Source organism: Macrotis lagotis, chromosome 1, assembly GCF_037893015.1.
Source record: "Macrotis lagotis isolate mMagLag1 chromosome 1, bilby.v1.9.chrom.fasta, whole genome shotgun sequence".
Classification (NCBI taxonomy): domain Eukaryota; kingdom Metazoa; phylum Chordata; class Mammalia; order Peramelemorphia; family Peramelidae; genus Macrotis; species Macrotis lagotis.
Window position 1 is genome coordinate 45,586,527 of NC_133658.1, and position 21,878 is coordinate 45,608,404.

At 39.1% G+C, this 21,878-nt stretch overlaps 1 protein-coding gene across 1 annotated transcript in view; it reads left to right on the top strand.

Moving 5' to 3' along the window:
• Nucleotides 1–1,771: 1,771 nt before the first annotated feature.
• IST1 (IST1 factor associated with ESCRT-III) overlaps nucleotides 1,772–21,878 on the top strand; it is a 30,403-nt gene continuing 10,296 nt past the window's right edge. The window contains exons 1-9 of the mRNA XM_074199955.1: nucleotides 1,772–2,010; nucleotides 9,570–9,669; nucleotides 11,959–12,139; nucleotides 12,316–12,403; nucleotides 12,710–12,793; nucleotides 14,325–14,435; nucleotides 15,340–15,552; nucleotides 16,190–16,282; nucleotides 17,350–17,395. Coding sequence (XP_074056056.1) covers nucleotides 9,582–9,669; nucleotides 11,959–12,139; nucleotides 12,316–12,403; nucleotides 12,710–12,793; nucleotides 14,325–14,435; nucleotides 15,340–15,552; nucleotides 16,190–16,282; nucleotides 17,350–17,395 — 904 coding nt within the window. The 5' untranslated portion in view covers nucleotides 1,772–2,010; nucleotides 9,570–9,581. The remainder of the gene's footprint in view (nucleotides 2,011–9,569; nucleotides 9,670–11,958; nucleotides 12,140–12,315; nucleotides 12,404–12,709; nucleotides 12,794–14,324; nucleotides 14,436–15,339; nucleotides 15,553–16,189; nucleotides 16,283–17,349; nucleotides 17,396–21,878) is intronic.

The following is a 21,878-nucleotide window of genomic DNA, read 5'->3' on the forward strand; positions in this document are numbered from 1 at the left end:
AGTGAGTCTGACAACTCTGTTCAATACCGCCTCACTCAAATCCAATTTTCTTGCAAATCAGAACATCACTCTGTGATGTGACTGATCCTTGAAAATGAAGGGTGAACAACAACAGTTGGATGCATGTGTCACCATGGATTTTCATCAACTTCTGGAACTAGATTTTATTTGGAAATACCAAATATCTCAAATGGTTATAAGATTGTTAATTTTATACAAGAGATATGGGAAATAAAGAAACATAAAGCCTGGTACTATTTCTATAAGACTATTAGCAATGTTGTGAAATGGATATAGTAGTGTTGCTGGAGTTAGAAAGATCTAAGTTCAAAGCCTCCCTAAGATGCTTACTAAACTGTGTGACCCTGGGCAAGTCACTTAACCTCTGCCTCAGTTAACTCATCTGTAGAGTGGAAATAACAGCACCTGCATGTTAGGGTAGTTGTGGAGTTCAAATGAGATAACAGGTAATGCGCTTTGTAAACCTTAAAGCTATATAAATTATTATAAATAATATTTGTCCTCCATTCTCAAAGACGACTGACATCAGGGAGGTGATGCCATGACAAGTACATGAACTGGATTTGAGTGAGGGGGCGCTGTGCCAAGTCCTCAGCCTCACTTTCTCCTCTAGAGCATCAGGGTTCAATTAGCAGTTATGAATCAGGGCGACTGGAGATGGTTGTGGACAGAAGGTCATCAGGTTCACACAGACAGTGAGGGCCAAGTGTCTGAGGACAGGTTCCAACTCCTGTCCTCCTGACTCCAAGGCAGTGCTCTATCCATTGTGCCAACAAACATTTCAAAATATGGTCTGAGGAGATAGCTGCCGTAAGGCAACAAGCAGAAAGTTTGATAGGACTCTAAACCAGATGACCTATAGAAATCCATTCCTACCACAATCACAGAGAATTATAGTTTCTGTATTTAGGATGCTAAAAAACTATACTTATCCAGCCTGGAATTACAAGGTTATGAGTGCAAATGCGAACTCACACTTACTGTGTGACCCTGGACAAGTCACTTCACCCTATTTGCCATAGTTTGCTCAGCTGTAAAATTAGTTGAAGAAAATGGCAAATCACTGCAGTCTTTTTTTGCCAAAAAGACTCCGAAGAGGGTCACCAAGAATCAAAACAGCAGCCAAAAAAACCTGATCTGCAGTTCGATCAGCACAGTGAGAGGTCAAGCTTTGCAGAAATCTCAGCTTTTTAGAACAAAACGTGCTTTTTAGTTTTGTTGAAGGCAATGGGGTTACACGGCTGGGTCATTACTAAGTGTCTGAGGTCCTGACTCCAGGGCCGGTGCTCCATCTACCTAGCTGCCCCTAAAACTATTTTTAAGGGGTAAAAATTAGAAATTTTAGAGAGAATTAGAAAGTCCGGAGAGCGGGTGAGGCGGTGCGGGCGGCCCCGGGTGGGCGAGGGAGGCGGCGCGGGATGCTCGGTAACCATGGTGACCAGGCGGGGGAGGGTCTGAGGACGGCAGCATGGGGGCGGGGAGGCCTCAGTTTCCTCGCTGATGAGATGGCGGTTGGGCTGGTGCCCTCCGAGGCCCCAGACCGGCCCGGGATCCGGCCCGGACTAGCGGCCGCCGCCCGCCGCTCCAGGTGTGTCCACCCCGGTGACCCAGGCCACGTGACCCATCGCGCGGCCGCCCTCCGCAGGTGCAGCGACTTCCGCAGCGGGAAGTAATCCCCGCTCGGAGGGCGCGTCGCCCGGAAGCAGCCTAGAGCCTTCGGGAGCCGGAGGTGGGAGGGGCGGCGGGGGCAAGGCCTGACCTCCAAGGGGCGGTGCCCATCGCCACTAGCGAATGAGGCCTCGCCGGGGCGGGGCCTGGCTTATCCCGACCGGCAGCCGGACCTACCCCGGGAGGGGGCGTGGCCACCCTCCCCGCGGATCCCTCCGCCTGCGCCAGCGGGACTGAGGCCGAGCGAGCCGCCATTTTGGACGCTGGTCTCCCGCCGCCGCCTTCCTCGCCGCCGCCGCCGCCCCGTCCGCTGTCAGGCCGGTGAGTGTGCGGCTCCGGGCTCGCCGCCCCCAGAGACCGCGGGGCGAGGGGACCCCGGAGTCGGGGCCGCTCCGCGAGGGAGCGGGCGGCGCCGCCGGTGCCGCGCCCCGGGCCTTGGGGGTCGAGGGGGAGGGCCCCCAGCTGCCTCGGGTGGGCGGAGGCTGCCAGGAGGAAGTGCCCCGGAGGGTCTCCGCGGGGGCGGGGCCCGCCCTTTGTGGGGACCCCCCCCCCCGTGTCCCGGCCTGGGGCTCAGCCGCGGCCGCCGCCGGTGCCTTTGCAGCCCCGCTCACTTCCAGCCGGGCCCTTGGGGGGGCGAGGCCCACCCGCGGGCGCCGGGCCGGGCTGGTGTCGGGGGGAGGCGCCCCCAGGCTGCCCCCTGAAGCCGGGGTACTCGCCCCGGGGGCCGCCAACTTTGTATCTAATTTTATCGTGATAATCATATTTCAGTATAATTGGGTTTCCATGTCTTCCTCTGCATTTTGATTTTTTAGGGTTTTTTGGCAAGACAATGGGGGTCATTAGTAAGTGTCTGAGGCTGGATTTGAACTTGGATCCTCCTGACTCCAGGGCCGGTGCTCTATCCACTGCGACCCCCAGCCGCCCCCCATCCTATGCATTGAAAGACATCTGAGAAGACCACATTAAGAAAAAAGATTCAGAACCCCTCTCTGAGGGAAATGAACTTGGCCTGGGGTCAAACAGCTCTTACATGGCAGAGGCTTGACTTTGAGGGTCATTATCTATTCTCTAGGATTAATGCTTGATTTGATCTGCTAGGCATCTTTGTTTCCTACTTTTTCATTGTTTCTTTTGGCCTGCCAGAAGAATTCATTAATATTTTCCTAACTCTGGAAAACAATTCTTCAGTCACTTGGTTGGCCTAACACTGAATAAATAAATTGATTTAGGTAGTGTTTCTCTATCCGTGTAACATCTCGAACTACTTTAATGATGTTTTTAAGGCATCTGTGTTTATAATTTTTATAATATTTTATATTTATAATATATAATTATAAATTTTGTAATAATGATAAAATGTAAACAAGCACTTGAAATTTGGTGCTTATAGCCTCTGTTAATGAATAGCAGTGTTTTGTTGAATTGCAGATAGCAGAGATTATAGGAAAGAATTCATTGAAGAATTCTATAAAACACAAATGTTAAAATTATTTAGATTTAAGTTTGAATTTAAAAAATGGTAAAGTTTTCAATGGAACTAAGAATTATATTTCCCATTACTCATTTTTCTTTCAGTCTAAGTTGTTAGGATTGCTTAAATATGCTTCTTTGTCAGCCTTGTGTGTGTGGCTGGATTTAGACATAAAACAGTGCTTACCTCAGGACCCTACTGCTTTTGAAATAGTCTGGGTAAGAAGTATACAGAATTTGCTAGGCTGTGAATACTTTAGCAAGCCTACTTAACTCAATTTAGTACTATTTCATATAGGAGGAAGTCTTAAGTTCATGATAGTATTTTTGTACTCTTTATTGCTCCATTTAGATTTCCATTAGACACTGTAAAATACTCTTGGACTAAAGGGTTTTTTTTTTCCCCCAAGTCTTCATGGCACACTTCAGGAGGCTGCTAAGTGGCTCAGTTGGTTGATGGCTGGAATAAGGAAGACCAGAGTTCAAATCCTGCCTCAGACACTAGCTGTGTGACTATGAGCAAGTCACTCACTTAACCTGTTTGCCGTAATCCATTGGAGAAGGAAATTCTAGTATCTGCCAAGAAAACCCCATGGGCGGTACCATGGGGATATGTATAGTCAGACATGACTAAATAACAGCAATTAAACACACTTTCATTTTGATCAACATAGTGATTCCAATCTGGGACTGTTTTGAAAAGAATATAAAAAATGAATCTTGCTTATGTGTATGTCACAGGGTTCACGATTTAAAAAAAAAGGGTTAGATCATCAAGGTTTTGAATGTAATTTATGGTGTAACATAACAGTAAACTACTTTATTATCCAGAATTCTGTTAACTGAGTCTTTCTAGTAATTGACACTTCCTCAGTGTTTATCCTGAGGAATATTATAATAATGTGCCTTTTTAATCACCAAAGAAAGCTCAGGATGGTTTGTGTTAACTTTATTGTGTTGTGTTCTTTTTCTTTAAAATTGATAATCTTTTACTATGTGGTAAGACTATTAATCAGAATAATTGATAAATGTTTCATTTCCAACTATTTAATATAGTTTACTGTAGCTGTCTTTGGAAAGAAATTCAGGTACTTCAATGTGGGTGCTCCCCTCAAATCCTTTGAAGTCACTTTCATCCTGAGGAATTCTAGTCTATCTTCTCCCATCATTTCTCCATAGGGCCTCTCCCCCAGTGTCATTTATTTTAGGAAATGGAAATACTGGACTTGCCCAAGGCCACACAGCTAGGTAATTATTAAGTGTCTGAGACCGGATTTGAACCCAGCTACTCCTGACTCCAGGGCCGGTGCTTTATCCACAATGCCACTTAGCCGCCCCCTGAGGTTGGATTTGAACTCAGACCAAGTGCTCTAGCCACTGTGCCATCCTGCTGCCCCCAGGTGATCTCATTTGTAGCATGTGTTAACACATATATGGGACAGGTGTCATTGGAGGAGAACCTTTAAGGTGGGGTGTTGCTCTGCTTTGTCAGACAGACCTTTTAGTCAACAAACAGTAAACAGGGGAACCTGTTAGTGATAGGATATGGTAGAATTGAGTAAGCTATAGGCTAGGCTATGGTGGAAGCTCTGACCTTTCCCCTGCCGTCTCCCAGACTCTGCACTTGTGGGGATTGTTGTGACAGGAAGCCATGCAAACCTGGAGCAGTTAACTTTGCCCTTTGGCAAATTTGTGTGGGAGTCAACTGTGGACTTTTTGGGCTAGAATATAACAGTGGTATTTAGAACTTTGAAAGGTTGCTCCTCAGACCCCAGGGAACATTATCAGAAATTTTGTAGAAAGTAAGTGTGTGAGTCTGTAAGTTATCAGTGGCCTCTCAATTTCTCTTCTCATTCATTTAGCAAGCATTTTTCAGGCCCTTACTTTCTACTGGAGCTTTGTTATGGATCAGTAATGCTTATAAGCTTTCAGTGTCTTTCTCCCTCAAGTTTTGCAAACAAGTCTAAACTACAGTTGTACTTGGCTATCATGGTTTTCTGCTTGCAAAGGAGATCATTTCAATGTTGCTTGAGCCATTTTGGATCACTTGATCTTATTGTGGCAGTTGATTTGTGATGGTTAAACTTCCATAGGGAATTGTGACAATCCACATTGATGTTTTTTCCAAATTTATATTGATAAACTTGTTTGGAAAGATTAGAGCTCTTTTAATTGTCCCTGTTGTAGTTTCTTTCTCCATTATTTCATTTTTGTCATACATAAAAATGACAGATTATTAGATATTAATTTGATAAATGATTAAAATAGCAAAGGAAAAGTAAACAGTTAAGTTTCTTAGGCATCTTTCTCTTGGGTATGTTATCTATAGTTTTAAGAAAATGAAATTTTCCAAAGCCAACATTCCATAAATTCCACCTAAATCCTATGGCTGAGTCCTTGTAGGAATAACAGGAATGCCAACCAAGAATCCCTTTCTGGTACTTCCTGGTTTCAACAATTTGTTAGTCATTTCTATATTCAGTGGTTAAACAGCAATTTCTGAATAGTATTCTCAAAGTAAATTTTTTCATTCTGTCCACTATTGCTAGATAAGTTACATGGGAATTAATTTATTATTGTTTTTAATACAGTAAAAACTGGATTGACAAGAACTAATTTCTTAAGTTCTTCAGGCAGTTTAGCTTTAGATGGAAGAAACAAATCATAGGAAAATAAGCTAATAGGTTTTTTAAGCTGCTTCCAAGGAAAATCTTGGGGTTACATTCATCCGAGCAACCTAAACTCTATATGAGATTTAAAAAAAATATTTTATTAAAAACTTTAAACTTTTATTTATTGATTGAGCTAGCTAGGCCCTATTCAGGGTGTGGATGATAACCAGGACCTTATTTGTTTTTGTTTTTGTTTTTGTTTTCAAGGCAATGGGGTTAAGTGGCTTGCCCAAGGCCACACAGCTAGGTAATTATTAAGTGTCTGAGGCAGATAACAAGGACTTTAGATGAAATTATCCCAGTTTGCAGAAGACATTCTAATGTGGGAGACCATATAGACATATATAAATCTGTGTAGAACTTTAAATGTACCCACCTTTAAATGCACATACACACACACACATACATTTAGTACCTGAGTGAAGGATGGACTGAAGTACAAAGATCTGAGGCAGGCTATTGCAGTAATTCAGGTAAGTAGGGCAGTTTTAGAATCTGCTCAATTTTTCACATTCATATTGAATATTTTTGCTTTTAATTTTTTCAAAAATGATCACCTCAGCAGGTTGAAGAAGCCATTGGTGGGGGAGCTGAAAATTGTTACAGCTTTTCTGGAAAGCAACTTAGAACTGCCCCAAAAGTCATTGAGTGGTGTTTATACTCTTTGGCCTCACAGTGCCATTACTGGGCCTAGATCTCAGAGTCAAGAAAGTGGAAAAGTATTGGTTATAATTTGTAGTTACAAAGAACTGGAAAGTAAGGTGATGGAATTACTTGGAGAATGCCTGGTGTTACATGAGTGTAGTAGAATACTGACTGGTATGATGAAAGAGGAGCCCAGAAAGGCATGGCATGCACTTTATACAATAGCAATGGTTCTGTTGAGAAAACTCTGATTAATGCAGCAACTGTATCCCTTAGGCCTGAAATGCTTCATCACCTCTGTCCTTCCAGACTGCTCAGGTTCCCCTTCCAGAAGTCTCTGTCTCTACTGGTTGTTAGGTCTCTCCTTTCTTCCTACTAGAACTGTATTTGTTCCTACGTTGTATTCCTCTGGATTGACTTCTTTAGGGGCTCTTGTGAGGCCCGGGGTTGTCTCTCTTTTCTCTTGATTGCTCAGGTAGTAAATGGAGGCCCTGTCATAGCAGGCACTTAGAAGGTTCCTCAACCTGGTCGGCCTACTCTTTCCTGAACATCTCCATTGCCATGATGGAAAGAAGATTCAATAGGACTCCTTTCATTTCAGTTGCCTGTGTGGAGTTCCTGGGCTAGAGAATCTTTAATTTTAAATTAATCTTGTAATCTGGAACTATAGCTTTTTCCTTATTGTTCTTTGTTTATGGGGGGAAAGCCAATATGGGAAAAGAGTTGTTACTGTTTGAAACAAATTGTAACTTATACAATTTCTGCACTGGCTGTTTGGAAAATCAGAGCAAAAGTTACTTAGAAGAATCAAGGAGTGGTATTGATCTAGTCAGTTTATGTTTACAATCATCTTTTGATGTTAACCATTTCTTTATACTGGTAATTTAATTCAACTATGTTGTATTGAATTTTGTAACTTACTCTAAAAATTATATTGTAGCTAATTTTTATGTAGAAAATTTTGTAGCCACCTTGGCAACACAGCATTAAAGTTCTGACCTGGAAGCCTTTTCCCACTATTTTAGTTAATACAATCTCTAGTGTAGTGTGCTCTTTGACTTGCTAATCTAGTTTCAGTGCTGAAATTTGGATGTTCATTGAGATATGGTTGATGGGTGGTGGGTTTCAGGGTACATAAAAAGAAGAGAAAAATTTGTTGGAATGCTTTCCATTATTTTTTTTCCCCCAAAGCAAAAAATAATGTCTTTGGGCCATTTTTTTCCTGTACCCCTTATATTTGTCAAATTTTTTTTTTGGTTATTCTAAAAGAAACTGTCTTGTTTTTAGAGACTGAGTTGTTTTGAAGATAAGTGGAAAGATTATTGGAGAGAAATAAAAACTGTCCTGACTAAAAAGAGACTACTACTTTTTTTTTTAAGATTTTTGCAAGGCAAATGGGGTTAAGTGGCTTGCCCAAGGCCACACAGCTAGGTAATTATTAAGTGTCTGAGATCGGATTTGAACCCAGGTGCTCCTGACTCCAGGGCCGGTGCTCTATCCACTGTGCCACCTAGCAGCCCCCCCCCACAAGTCTTGTTAAAGAGTTTCCTGTTTTAGAATTTGATGTGGGATGATTTTTCTCTTGGATTGGACAATATATTCCTTTGTGGCCCTCTTTTTCTTTCTCCTCTTTCTGTTTCCCTCTGTCTTGCTTTCTCTTCTCTATTCCTTCCCCCCCCCCCTCCATTTTTGTACACAAGTGGATGTTGGTGGTTAATTTACTCAGCCTTAGGCATCAGTTTCTTCCTAAGGACTGAAACTTGATTAACAGGAAATGAAATGAAAAATAAAAATGAAATGTAAAATCCAAATTAGAACTTCTGACTTATTTGTTTCTTTAGTACCCCCCCCCAAACCCTTTTAGATTCTGGGAGACTTAGGGGATCTTTGTAGTTTTTTTCCTTGTCTTAATTTTGCCTTTTTTTCCTAAAGAGTATGTCGGATGCAGTATAGATCTTTGAATGGCATTTTTATAGCAAAAAGTGTTCCCCTTATAACACTTCTAACAGACCTTGAAAGTTCCCTTAGGTGTTTAGTGAATGATTATTTAGCAATTTGATTTTCTTCATGTTCCCTTATTTTAGAACTACTGGAATTCTATTGAAAGAAATAAGTAGAGAAGCTTTTGTTACAGAATTGGTAGGAGGTCATAGAATCATAATATCGAAATTAAAAGAGGGACCTAGGGCTCCATCCTATCCAAACCCTTCATTTTATGGATAAGGAAACTGAGACCCAGGGAGAATAATGTACTTGTCTAAGATCACACAGGTAGTGAGTATTCAGAGATAGGATCCATCACCTCTGTCTCCTTAGCCGGTACTCTTTCTAATATATCTTATTGATTATGTCCCCTGAAGATAACTTTTGTTAATTTATATGGTTAATAACTCACTTTGCCCATCTTTTCTAACATTTTGTAGAGTTGGGTAAAAATAGGAGTTGCCTGGGCTTTCCTTTTTAGCAGGAGAGCAGGAGGGAGGGGAATTGGATTTGGTTTCCTGTCACTGGAATAAATCAGCATAGTTTTCTATAGCTACCTCAAACAAAATTGTCAGAAAACCTTTTAAAATGTCTCATATTTACCTTATTGATGCAAACATAGTTGGCATCTTCTCACACCCTTCTTCTCGTCTCCCACACACGCTTAATAAGTTTATATAAAACCTGAGTATGACCAACAACCTTTGTTATTTTTAGTGTTATACATTTTTTCCTTTTGAATCTCATTTTATGGGTGTGATGTTTATGCTAATAGTATCACAAATCATCAAATCACATTTCAAATATAAGGCACTGCAAAGATAACTTCAGACAAAATTCTTACCTTAATGATATAATGATAACTATTTTTATATGTAACTTCTTGGCATAAAAATTAAATTAGAGCAACTGTAAAGTGTTAGAGGCAGTGTACATTAGAGGGAAAAGCAGTAGATTCAAAGCTTTAGTAGACTTGACTTCTATTCTCACCTCTGCTGTTAAGCTATAATTTTATCTGTAAAATGTAATGTTCTTTAATTCTGTAATGAATTTGTGATTATTTAACTAGGATTTGACTTTCTAATCAAGCTCCTGTAATTTTTCCTAAAGGAAGTATAAATCATGCTGGGCTCTGGGTTCAAGGCTGAACGCTTAAGAGTCAACTTGCGCCTGGTTATAAATCGTCTCAAACTGCTGGAAAAAAAGAAAAGTGAGTAGTTTGATACATCTCATTGACTTAATTTTTCTTTTTTCCCCAAGTTTTTCAGTGGATCTTGGTGGGCGTCTTCAGTTTGGTTCCCCAGATAGTTTGCTTTCAGATTGTGTAAGATGAGTGACTGAATCTCTTTGAAGGTTAGCTTGTATGAATGAACAGCAAATATAATGAAAACATAGTATATTTTCACAAAGCATTCACCAAACAGCAAGCATTTATGAAGTTCTGGGAACAGTGCTAGGTTCTGGACATACAAACATGAACTTCTTGACTCTTCAGTTCCTCCCAAATTGAGACATTTTTTTGGCTCATAGAACATTTGGTCTTAAGAGTTAATAAAAGCTAGAGAGATATACCTCTCCCTAGCTTCCAAGTCTGTCAAAGGATAGACTTGAAGTCAGAAAGACCTGAGTTTAAATCCAGCCTTAGACCATTACTGAGCAGTGTGATCAATGTATACCATGGAAACAATGTAAAGACTAACAGAATGCCTTCTTGTGGGGGATGGGGGGAGGGAAGCAAGAGTAGGGGAAAAATTGTAAAATTCAGAGTAAATAAATTTAAAGTGGAAAAAAATCACTTCTATCTATCTCAATTTCCTCATACAAAATGGGAATAATAATGGCATCTATCTCCCAGGGCTGTTGTGAGAATAAAATGAGATAATATTTGTAAAGTGCTTAAAAAACCTTAAAGAGCCATGTATGTGAATGTATGTGAATAAATGCTTGCTATTATTGTTGTTAACAAAGTAATTTTTTAATTTTATCTTTATATACATGTTTTATTTGTTTTCCAATTATATACAGTAGTAGTTTCTACCAGTCATTTTCTCCACAAAGTTTTGACTTCTATAACTTTTTCACCTTCCTTCCCCCCTCCCAACAGAAGATCATCTGATAGTCTTTTTATTTGTTTCCATGATATACATAGATCAAAATTGAATGTGTTGAGAAAAAACATATCCTTAAGGAAGATTGGAGATTGGAAAATTATGTAATACATAGGACAACTTTATAAAAACTGAAGATAATTTTTGATCTTCATTTAAAGTCTATATTCCTTCTTTGGATATGGATGTTATTCTCCATCACAGATCCCCTATAATTGTCTCTGATTATTGCCCTGATGGAATGAGCAAGTCCATCAAGGTTGATCATTACTCCATGTTACTGTTAGGGTATACAATGTTTTTTCTGGTTCTGCTCATCTCGTTCAGCATCAATTCATGCAAGTTTTTCCCTTCTGATTTTTAATAGAACCAGTAGTGTTCCTTCATAATTTGTTCAGCCATTCCCCGGTTGATGGACATCCCTCAATTTCTAATCCTTTGCCACTACAAAACAGCTGTTATGAATATTTTTGTACATGTGGAGTTTTTACTCATTTTTCATGATCTCTTTAGGGTATAGACCCAGTAGTGATATGTTGGATCAAAGGGGATACATATTTTCATTGCCCTTTGGGCATAGTTACAAATTGCTCTACAGAAAAATTGGATCAGTTCACAGCTCCACCAGCAATGCTTGTGTCCCAGATTTCCCACATCCTCTTAAGCATTGATCATTATCCTGTCTGATTACATTGACCAATCTGAGAGGTGTAACTGTACTTCAGAGATGCTTTAATTTGCATTTCTCTAATCAGTAATGATTTAGAGCATTTTTTCATATGACTATAGATAGCTTTGATTTCCTCTCCTGAAAATTGCCTTTGCATATCCTTTGACCATTTGTTAATTGAGGAATGATTTTTTTTTACAAATTTGACCCAGTTCTGTATATATTTTAGAAATGAGCCCTTTGTCAGAAACACTAGTTGTAAAAATTGTTTTCCAGTTTATTATATTTTAATCCTAGTAGTTTTGTTTGTGCAAAAACTTTTTAATTTAATATAATCAAAATTATCCAGTTTGTTTTTTATAATGTTCTCTAACTCTTCCTTGTTCATAAACTGCTCCCCTTTCCATAGATCTGACAGGTAAACTATTCCTTGTTCTCCTAATATGCTTATAATATTATTATATCTACATCCTGCACCCATTTTGATCTTATTTTGGTATAGGGTGTGCAAAAATAATTTTACTAAGGGAAAAGTAATAAACCATTAACTATGCTCAAAAATCTCAAGTGGGCTAATTTGGAGTATCGGGCTAACTCAGAAAAATCACTTTTCTGTAGGTCTCATGTTTAGAAGTTTTATAACCTAGATGCAGTGCCTCTTTCCTGATGATTGAAAAACATATTACCAATGTGTAAAGAATATGTATGGTTTATGTCACAGCGGAACTAGCCCAGAAAGCAAGGAAGGAGATTGCAGATTATCTGGCAGCTGGGAAGGATGAACGGGCTCGGATCCGTGTGGAGCATATCATTCGAGAAGATTACCTGGTGGAAGCAATGGAGATATTGGAACTCTACTGTGACCTGCTCCTAGCCCGATTTGGCCTGATCCAGTCCATGAAGTAAGACATGTTAAACTCCCCTGGGATTTTGGCAGGAATGGGCTTGGGAAGGCTGGCATGATGTTATTTTCTTTATCTAAATTGACTGATCTCACAAAGTAGACAAATTAGAATGTCTTTAAGAAACAATTTACAGCACTGTTATTGGAGTTTTTTTCATTTTTATATTTTCTTAGAGAACTTGATTCTGGTCTGGCTGAGTCTGTGTCCACATTGATCTGGGCTGCTCCTCGACTTCAATCTGAAGTGGCTGAGTTGAAAATAGTGAGTACAGTTGATTTCAGTAATTTTTTTAATGCTTCAGAGAAATATTAAGACATCTATCTATATGTTTGCTGCCCATGTTTAGTTCATGTGTGTAGCTGGAGTATTATTATAATTTTTTTGAGGATGGGAGGGAATTTGTATTTTTTTGTCATGTGGAAAAAAAAATTCTTGTTCTAAGATCTTATTTCACCAGATTGATAAAATGTTTAGTAGGGAGTGGAGAAGAAAATGAGCTTTTCTTTTTTTTCCAGTTATTCATTGAGTGGTTTCTGCATCTTTTCTGTGTTCTCTTATTCTCTCTAGGTTGCGGATCAGCTTTGTGCCAAGTATAGCAAGGAATATGGCAAACTGTGTAGGACTAATCAGATTGGAACCGTGAATGACAGGGTAATGAACACACTTGTCAAAAACAAAAAACAGCACAGTGGGCAAAGGGTACTTTTTAACCTCAGATTTTATTAGGGACCCCTGGAAACCTAGAGTAATATAGAGTTGTACACTTCATTGTAGGGAAGGAGAAAAAGGAACAGACTAGGATTATACCATATTTCCCTAAAAATAAATCGTATATGATTTCTCTCTCATCACATCCAGTTTGAATCAATGTATACCATGGAAACAATGTAAAGACTGGCAAATTGCCTTCTGTGGGGGGCGGAGAAGGGAAGTAAGATTAGGGGGGAAAATTGTAAAACTCAAAATAAATAAAATCTATTAAAAAATAAATCCTAACTGGAAAGTAAACCCTGGCATGAATTTTTCAGGATACCTGTAATATAATCCCTACCCCCAAAATAAGCCCCAGTCAGCTAAATGGATGTATTTAGTATATCTGTTGCCACACATGACAGACATATTAAATTATAAAGTAATATTAATATATAATGCAAATAAATATTATTTATATTGATAATTAAAATAAGTGATCATATAAATTATAATTAATTATTTGGAAACACCAGAGAGGACGAGTTTGCATGGAAGGTAAATGCCTATGTAAAGATGGACTTGAAACTTATTGCTGAATGACCACTTGGAGTATAGACACAGCTCACAAATAACACGTGTATTTGATAACATCTGACTGGAAAGGAAGCCCCTCTTCTATGCTCATTTAAGGAGAGCTCTGTTAACTGGACATGAGAAACTAGGACCAGTGGGTCAACAGGAAATGGAATCGCAAGAAATTCAGACTGGAATTTGGGGTTTTTGGAGAGTTGATATGATGTTTCAAAAGAAGATGATATGACAGTATTTGAGTAAATTTAGATTGTTGTACTTGAAAAAAATAAGTCATTCCCTGAAAACAAGCCCTAATGTGTCTTCTGGAGCAAAAATTAATAAAAGTACTGTCTTATTTTGGGAGATATAGTAGATTGATGGGACAGTGATATTGTGGCTGTAACTTTGGTGGTTTGTTTTTTCATCCTAGTCCTGTAATGTTGGCCTATTTTATGTCTTATCACTGTATTCAACATTTATTCAACAACCACATGAAGCACCTACCATGTACTAACCAGAATGACATCATCCCTTTCCTCAAGGAGCCATCTTCCACTGTCTTAATTAACTATGATTGGAAAGGGGACAGTGGAGGAAGAAATGGATTCCAAGTGTGTTAGCAACTCACCCAGATTGTTCAAGCAACCAGCTCTAGTCATTGAGGAGACAAAGACAAAAAAAATTAGTTTTTAGAAGATGGACATATTCGTTGTGTCTAGGGAAAATGTGAATACCAACTCTGCCATGACTTTGGAAGAATAATTTCTTTTCACTTTACTTTTTCTTCAACCATAAAATGAAAAGACAAAAGAACTCTGTAATGAACAGTGTACTAGTGTAGAAATAGTAGAAATATCTTGAAATGAAAATGGGTGTACGTGTTTCCCAAGTAATCTGTTTTGTTTTTTTCCTTCAGCTAATGCACAAATTGAGTGTGGAGGCTCCACCCAAAATTCTGGTAGAGAGATACCTGATCGAAATAGCCAAAAATTACAATGTTCCTTATGAACCTGACTCTGTTGTCATGGTGAGTATAATAGGTCCATTCAAAGTGCTGAGGAGAGGGAGGGTCTCTTAGTAGGATCACCTTCTCCAAATGACTGAATTCCATGTGATGACTTCTGTTTAAAGAAACTGGTAACGCAGGGATCAAATTTCTATCTCTGACTCCCTGGTAATCTGTAGGAATAGTAGCAGCAATATTCATGTATCACATTAAAGTGATCCTTATCTTCCCTGGAAGAAGGTAGCTGCTGTTATCCCTATTTTAGAGCTGAAGAAACTAAGGCAGAGACTAAGTGACTTGCCTAAGGTCACCAGCTATTCACTGTCTGAGACTGGAGGTCACCGTGGGCCTGACTGACTCCAAGTCCAGCACTATCCACTGAACCACTTTTTTTTTTTTTTTTTTAGGTTTTTGCAAGGCAAATAGGGTTAAGTGGCTTGCCCAAGGCCATATAGCTAGGTAATTATTAAGTGTCTGAGACTGGATTTGAACCCAGGTACTTGTGACTCCAAGGCCGGTGCTTTATCCACTACACCACCTAGCCGCCCCCTTTTTTTAAATTATTTTTTAAAAAATTTTTTTATTTTTTAGATTTTTGCAAGGCAGTGGGGTTAAGTAGCTTGCCCAAGGCCACATGGCTAGGTAATGATTAAGTGTCTGAGGCTGGATTTGAACTCAGGTATTCCTGACTCCAAGGCCAATGCTCTATCCAATGTGCCATACTGAACCACTTCTGTGTACTACAAATTACCATCCTTTCCTGTTTCAGAGTTGTGCAGGTCAAGTGAAGTAAATGGTATTATCTTCATTAACATAGATATTCTTTCTGACTTTGAGAAATCCATAATTCCTTACATTGTGAGATGACCCCCCCCCAAACCTCTGGGACTATGGTGTAATTATATTGGTTCTGCTTTTACCTCAGGCAGAAGCTCCCCCTGGAGTTGACACAGATCTTATTGATGTTGGATTCACAGAAGATGTGAAAAAAGGTGGGCATGGAAGAGGAGGAGGAGGAGGAGGTGGTGGTGGTGGATTCACTGCACCAGTTGGTCCTGATGGAACAGTGCCCTTGCCTATGCCTATGCCCATGCCATCACCAGGTTCTCCTTTCTCATATCCACCTCCAAAAGGACCGGTAAGTGTGTGTGTGTGTGTGTGTGTGTGTGTGTGTGTGTGTATACACACACACACATATATGACCTCTGGTATAAATAGTGAGATGTTGTCAAGCTTTGACATTCTGTAACTAAAGACTGAAGAAGCAAAAATACCTGGTATTAAATCTAATGTAAACTTCGGAAAATAAGATTTATTTTGATTAAGGGGCTATTGGTTACATTGTACATCATGAAGCAGCAAAACAAAAGAGAGACTGAAAAAAAAAATCTTTCTTGTAAGTCTCCCAACTATCATTGGGTCTCATTGTAGAAGGACTTTATAGCTGTTTCCCAAGTGGTTGGCAAGAAGTCCTCCAGAACTTTTCTGCATAAAGTACTCTGTAGAGGAGGAGAAGGGCTTTTACTTTTGGCAAAGGGTTATTACCAGGACAGCTTGATGAGTATTCTCTGGGGGAGGATAAAGCTTACCTGCATTTTGGATTCAGTCTTTTAGATTGGAGGCCTTATCTTTATGTCTTTAGAGCTGTTTTAGGTATTATGTTTCTAATAGGCTTCTGAATTGTTATTTTTTTTTTTGACCCAAATAAGAATTCTTTCCTAGTTGCAAAGTGAGGACAATACTGTACCTATGATGTTGCTTTTCTCCTCTTACAGTCGGATTTCAATGGATTGCCAATTGGGACTTATCAGCCCTTTCCCAATATTCATCCACCTCAGATACCAGCAACTCCCCCAACATATGAATCTGTAAGTGCCTGAGCCTCCTTTTCTAAGCAGCAGCTGCAGAGAGAATCCCATGAAGAGAACAGAGTAATGTCCCAGGGAAGGCACAGTTTCATTCAGCCCCTAGTACTAACATGGTTTCTGCTTTGGCACTTTTGTCCTGCTTCATACCTCCTGGGAATTGGTGGTAGTGCTTTGTTTTTCTACAATTGATCTAGGAACAGGAAGACAGGATCACAGTAATGAGATGCAATTATAACCAATCTGTTTTAGGTTCAGTTAGAAAAGTTCATGGAGCATGTGTACCTGATGATGTAGTTTTAGAGTTGAAACATTAAATACCACTTATTTTCAGAAACCACATAAAGGGATATTTCCTATGAAGCATTTCCTGAACTTTTTGCAAGCTCATGTCCATTAATAGCAATTTAGAGGCATGTTTCTACTAGATTGTGTTACATCAGGAAAAAAAAAGAACCAGCCAGCTTGGGTCATGTGTTGAGAAATACTGAAAGGGCTATACAGTCTGAATTAGTCTCTTGAGAAAGGTTGCCCCCTCCTAGGCCTATAGGGTTCTTTTTTTTTTTTGCAAGGCAAATGGAGTTAAGTGGCTTGCCCAAGGCCACACAGCTAGGTAATTATTAAGTGTCTGAGACCGGATTTGAACCCAGGTACTCCTGACTCCAAGGGCAGTGCTTTATCCACTGTGCCACCTAGCCGCCCCTCAGGGTTCTTTTCTTGATATTTTTTCCTCTATGATTGGTGCATCATAGGTTGGGGCTTCTCATTCTTATTTTTAGCAGCTTTTTCTTGGGCTTTGACCTGTGCATGTGCTGGAAACTTGCCTTTGATTGTCTGGGGACAGTGATGGAGCCTGGAAAGGATGTTAGGCTGAGAATTTTCTGGTTGTTTTTGCTTTGCTATTGGTTTGTCACAGGAGGAAGGGCAGCAGAAGGATTCTAGGTGACGGTAGCTCAGTTTCTTTGAGGGTTTGAGAGTCTTTTGTCTTTGGTGAGCAGTTTAACTCTTGTGTAGCCACTGCATTCTCTTGAATAATTTTTTCCTTCATAGTAACACGTTTTGTATTTCAGGTCGATGTAAATACTGATAAGAATGTTCCTTCTACACAGATTGTTGGTAAGTACAGTAGCTTTTGTCATTCCTCCTCTCCCTTAGCCTTGAATGTTTTTCTTTCTCCTAAATCAGATTACCACAAGTATTTCTCAAAGCTTAGTACTCAGCCTTTTGCTCTTCTCTCTGTGCTGTTAGAATTGTCTATTCTCATGGTTTTCCATCTATGTGTTCTGCTTTTAATTCAACATGTTCAGAATATGTTAGCTTTCTGGTGATTTCACTATGATAATTACATATAACATATCTTTATTTTTATCTTTAGAGGTAATAAGATATTACAGCATGCAGCTTAAGTAAACATTAATCAGCTTCAATGTATTTTTGAGATGACATAGATTAGCACAAATGTGCATTTTGAATTTTTCTTCTTCATACTATATGTCACATCTTCCACTGATTATCGATGTAAGTTTAGTCTCAGATTCTTTCTTCATGATGCATTGATGCCTTTTAATTTCCCCACTATAAATTCTCCAGGCATTGAACCTGTTCTTGTAAGAGAGCAACAGTTGAGGGACAGTAAAGAAAATAATCTTGTCTGAATCTATGTGCAAATTCTGTCCCTGTTGGCCCTCACTCTCTTGAAAGTAGGAAAGGGTTGTTTTTTTTTTTTTGGTCTTTTCTTTGAGACCAGGATTAACCTGACAATGATCTAAATTCCACTGCCTTTTAGTGTTATTTTTTTCATTGACATTCTGATACGGTTCTTCTAGGCCCCTGGATTTGAGATCTCAGTATTATTTTGGATTAAACCCTTCACATTAACCAAAGGAAAGTTTGAAACTAAATTTTTAGATCTAAGCAAGTACCATCACATCCTTGATTTGTATTCCCATTTCATTTCTACCAATTGAGGTTTCTGACTTCAGCAGTTTTCTAGTGAGCATCTCTGCACTCCAGTATCTCCCTGTCACCTCTTTATCATTATCAATGTTAGCCTAGCTTTTAAGAATTTTCATAGGGGCAGCTCGGTGGCGCAGTGGATAGAGCACCGCCCCTGGAGTCAGGAGTACCTGAGTTCAAATCCGACCTTAGACACTTAATAATTGCCTAGCTGTGTGACCTTGGCCACATCCTTAACTCCATTGCTAGCAAAAACCAGGGAAAAAAATTATTATAAAAAGAATTTTCTTAATCCAGCTTCCTCTTTTTTCTAACTTTATTTTCTCCTATTTCCCTATTTCCACAAACATATGCTTCCTTTCTGCCTTTCCTTTCTTTGTTCCCCTAGACCTCTGCTTGTTAGCCATTCAATCTGCTTTGACTCTTACTGAACTGTCCTGCCCCTAAACTCTTTTTATTTATTTTTTATTTTTTTATTTTTTTTTTGCCCCTAAACTCTTAGAGAACTTAATCTATACCACTCACACATTGGAATCAGGGGGCCTAGGTTCAAATCTTGCCTTACAGATATAGCGGCTGTGATAACTGGGGCAAGTCACTTTCCCTGTTAGAGCTTCAATTTTTTTTCTTATTTAGAATGGGGATAATAATATTTGAAATATCGACCTTCAGGCATGTTATAAGGAAAGTACTCTGTCCTGCCCTTAAGTGCTGTACATATGTGAACTATTATTACTTATTTTCTTGTTCATTAGTTTGTATATATATATTAGTTTACAACTTGAATGTAAGCTCCTTGAAGGCAGGGCCATGTATAATCATGCTATTGTTAACTATTGGTATAGGTCTGGGTATACACCCAATAAATGGTGATTGATGGCTAGTGGAACTGAGGACTTTAGGATTTCTGTATCTTTGGTTCCTGGTGGGTTTTTTTTTTCCCTTTCAGAGATTTGAATTTGAAAAATAGCATCAAAATTAAAAGAACAAAATCTGGTCTGTAAATTTTGTTGTAGGAAGAAAATTGACAGAAAGATTCTTCCTCATAGCAATATTGGTAAGAAATTCCAGACTAGGATTATCATTTTTAAAAGGTGATCATTTTTTACCATAAGCAACAGTCTTAATTAAAATGAAAGGATTGGCCTGGGGCGGCTAGGTGGCGTAGTGGATAAAGCACCGGCCTTGGAGTCAGGAGTATCTGGGTTCAGATCTGATCTCAGGCACTTAATAATTACCTAGCTGTGTGGCCTTGGGCAAGCCACTTAACCCCATTTGCCTTGCAAAAACCTAAAAAAAAAAATGAAAGAATCGTCAAGGTTTTTCTTGGAAAGAAGATTGAAATATGAACCCCTTTTGGGGGAGGGGGTTGGGGAGAGACTGGTGTATTCTTAGTGAGAAAACCCTCTCTCCCTGGGTTGGTTAGCACCAGTTTTAGGATTGCTCTGGGGTTCTGGACCTCTCCAGGGCCTTCTAGTCATTCTTTTTAGTGGTAGACTTGAACCCAGGCCTTTTGTGGTTCCCCATTCTGGGCATCATTCTCCTTTTCACAGGTCCAGTACTTAGCAAATGCAACTTTAGGACCAAATTATAAGGAAACCTTAGAAATCATCTGATCATTTGAGTAACAATGCCTTTAACAACATTTTCAACAACTAAAGTCAAAGAAAAGTGATACCACATTTAAGATTAGTCAAAAGAAATTTTAAGCCAAATTTAGAATGCAAAATTAACTAGAAGTGTCTTTACACTGGGGAAAAACTATAATTACTATAAAAAAATTAGAAAATATCAATTTTTCAAGGATTTCAATAGTTCCTGTAGTTAAAATTTTAAATTAAAGAAATTTCCCCCATACAGGCTTACTGGTATATGTAAGTCTAGTTTTACAGGCTTAATTATCTCCATTAAAAAAAAAGATTTCCAAGTCTTAGTTAGTACTGTGCTTACAACAGCACCTGTCACAACAATGTTCCTTGGAAATTTACCATGTTATGATTTGACATATGCAGAAGAGTAATATGAATATAGATCCCACTGTCTGATTGTCATATCAGATTTTGACTTTCCTTTAAATCCATACCTTTCCTCATTTGTAAAAGGAAGTCTCCCCATTAGGATTAGATCATAATTAGAAAATTATATTTGTTTTTGTTATTCTGGTGCATTTAATTGACTTACAGGTTTACATTTTTGGGTTTTTTTTTAAGTATATTCCCAAATGGGCCTGAATAGACTGAACTGATATGTATGGACAGAAACTATCTGTTTTCTGAGAACCATTTGTAATGAAATTTAGAGAGGCTTCCACAAAGTGCCATTTTTTGTTGATGGGAGAAAGATTAGACATTGATAAATCATAGTTATATGAAGTATTCAAGAATGTTTCCCATTATTTTTTATTTTTTTTAAGGCAATGGGGTTGAATGACTTGTCTAAGGTCACACAGCTAGGTAATTATTAAGGTCCTCCTGACTCCAGGGCAGTACTCTATCCACTGCATTACCTAGCTGCCCCTCTTTCCATTTTGTTTTAATAAATCTAAATATTTTGGTTAAAAGTTGACTTTGTGTTTTCAGGAAACATGAAATCCTAATTAGTCTGAAAGACTAATCTCTTATTTATTTGTTCATTCATTCATTCTTTTATTTATTAATTTATTTATTTTAGTATTTTATTTGTTTTCCAATTATATACAATAGTAATATGTACCCATCATTTTTTGCAAGGCTCTGAAGTCTACAATTTTTCCCCCTCCTCCCTTCCCTCCCCTCCCCACCACAGAAGGCTGTCTGACAGTCTCTACATTGTTTCCATGCCATACATTGATGTAAATTGAACGTTATAAGAGTAAACATAAGAATAAGAATAAACATAACCCCCCCCCCCCCAAGAAGATGAGAAACCTCAAGAGGAGAGAGAGAGAGAGAGAGAGAGAGAGAGAATGAATTGTACTAAGTCCACCAGAGGGGCAGCTAGGTGGCGCAGTGGATAGAGCACCAGCCCTGGAGTCAGGAGTACCTGAGTTCAAATCTGGCCTCAGACACTTAATTACCTAGCTGTGTGGCCTTGGGCAAGCCACTTAACCCCATTGCCTTGAAAAAACTAAAAAAAAATAAAAGAAAAATAAGTCCACCAGAGAAGCTGCTTCAATATTTTTCCCACAGTTGCTATTACTAGCTGTACCTCCACTCTATTTCTTCCCACTGTCATTTATTCTCTTCTCTCTCTCTCCTTTCATCCTGGCCCTGTCCAAAAGTGTGTTGCATCTAAGTACCCTCTCCCTCGATCTTCCCTCTCTTGTATCATCTATTCCCTCCTTCCTTCCCCCTATTCCACCTCCTTCTTCAGGGCAAGATAGATTTCCTTGCCCTATTAAATGTGTATGTCATTTCCTCCCTGAGCCATTTCCAATGAAAATGAAGGCTCACTCGTTCCCCCCTTGGCTTTTTCTCCCTCCACTCCATTGAAAAAGCTTTTTCTTGACTCTTATGTGAAATCTCTCAACTTCTTCATCTCCTTTTCCTTCCTCCCAGTATTTCCCCCCCATCACCTGTTGACTCCATTCCTTTACTACATCATACCATTATAATCTGCTCCTTCCTATGTCCTATCTATAAATGCTCCTTCTAACAGCTCTTAT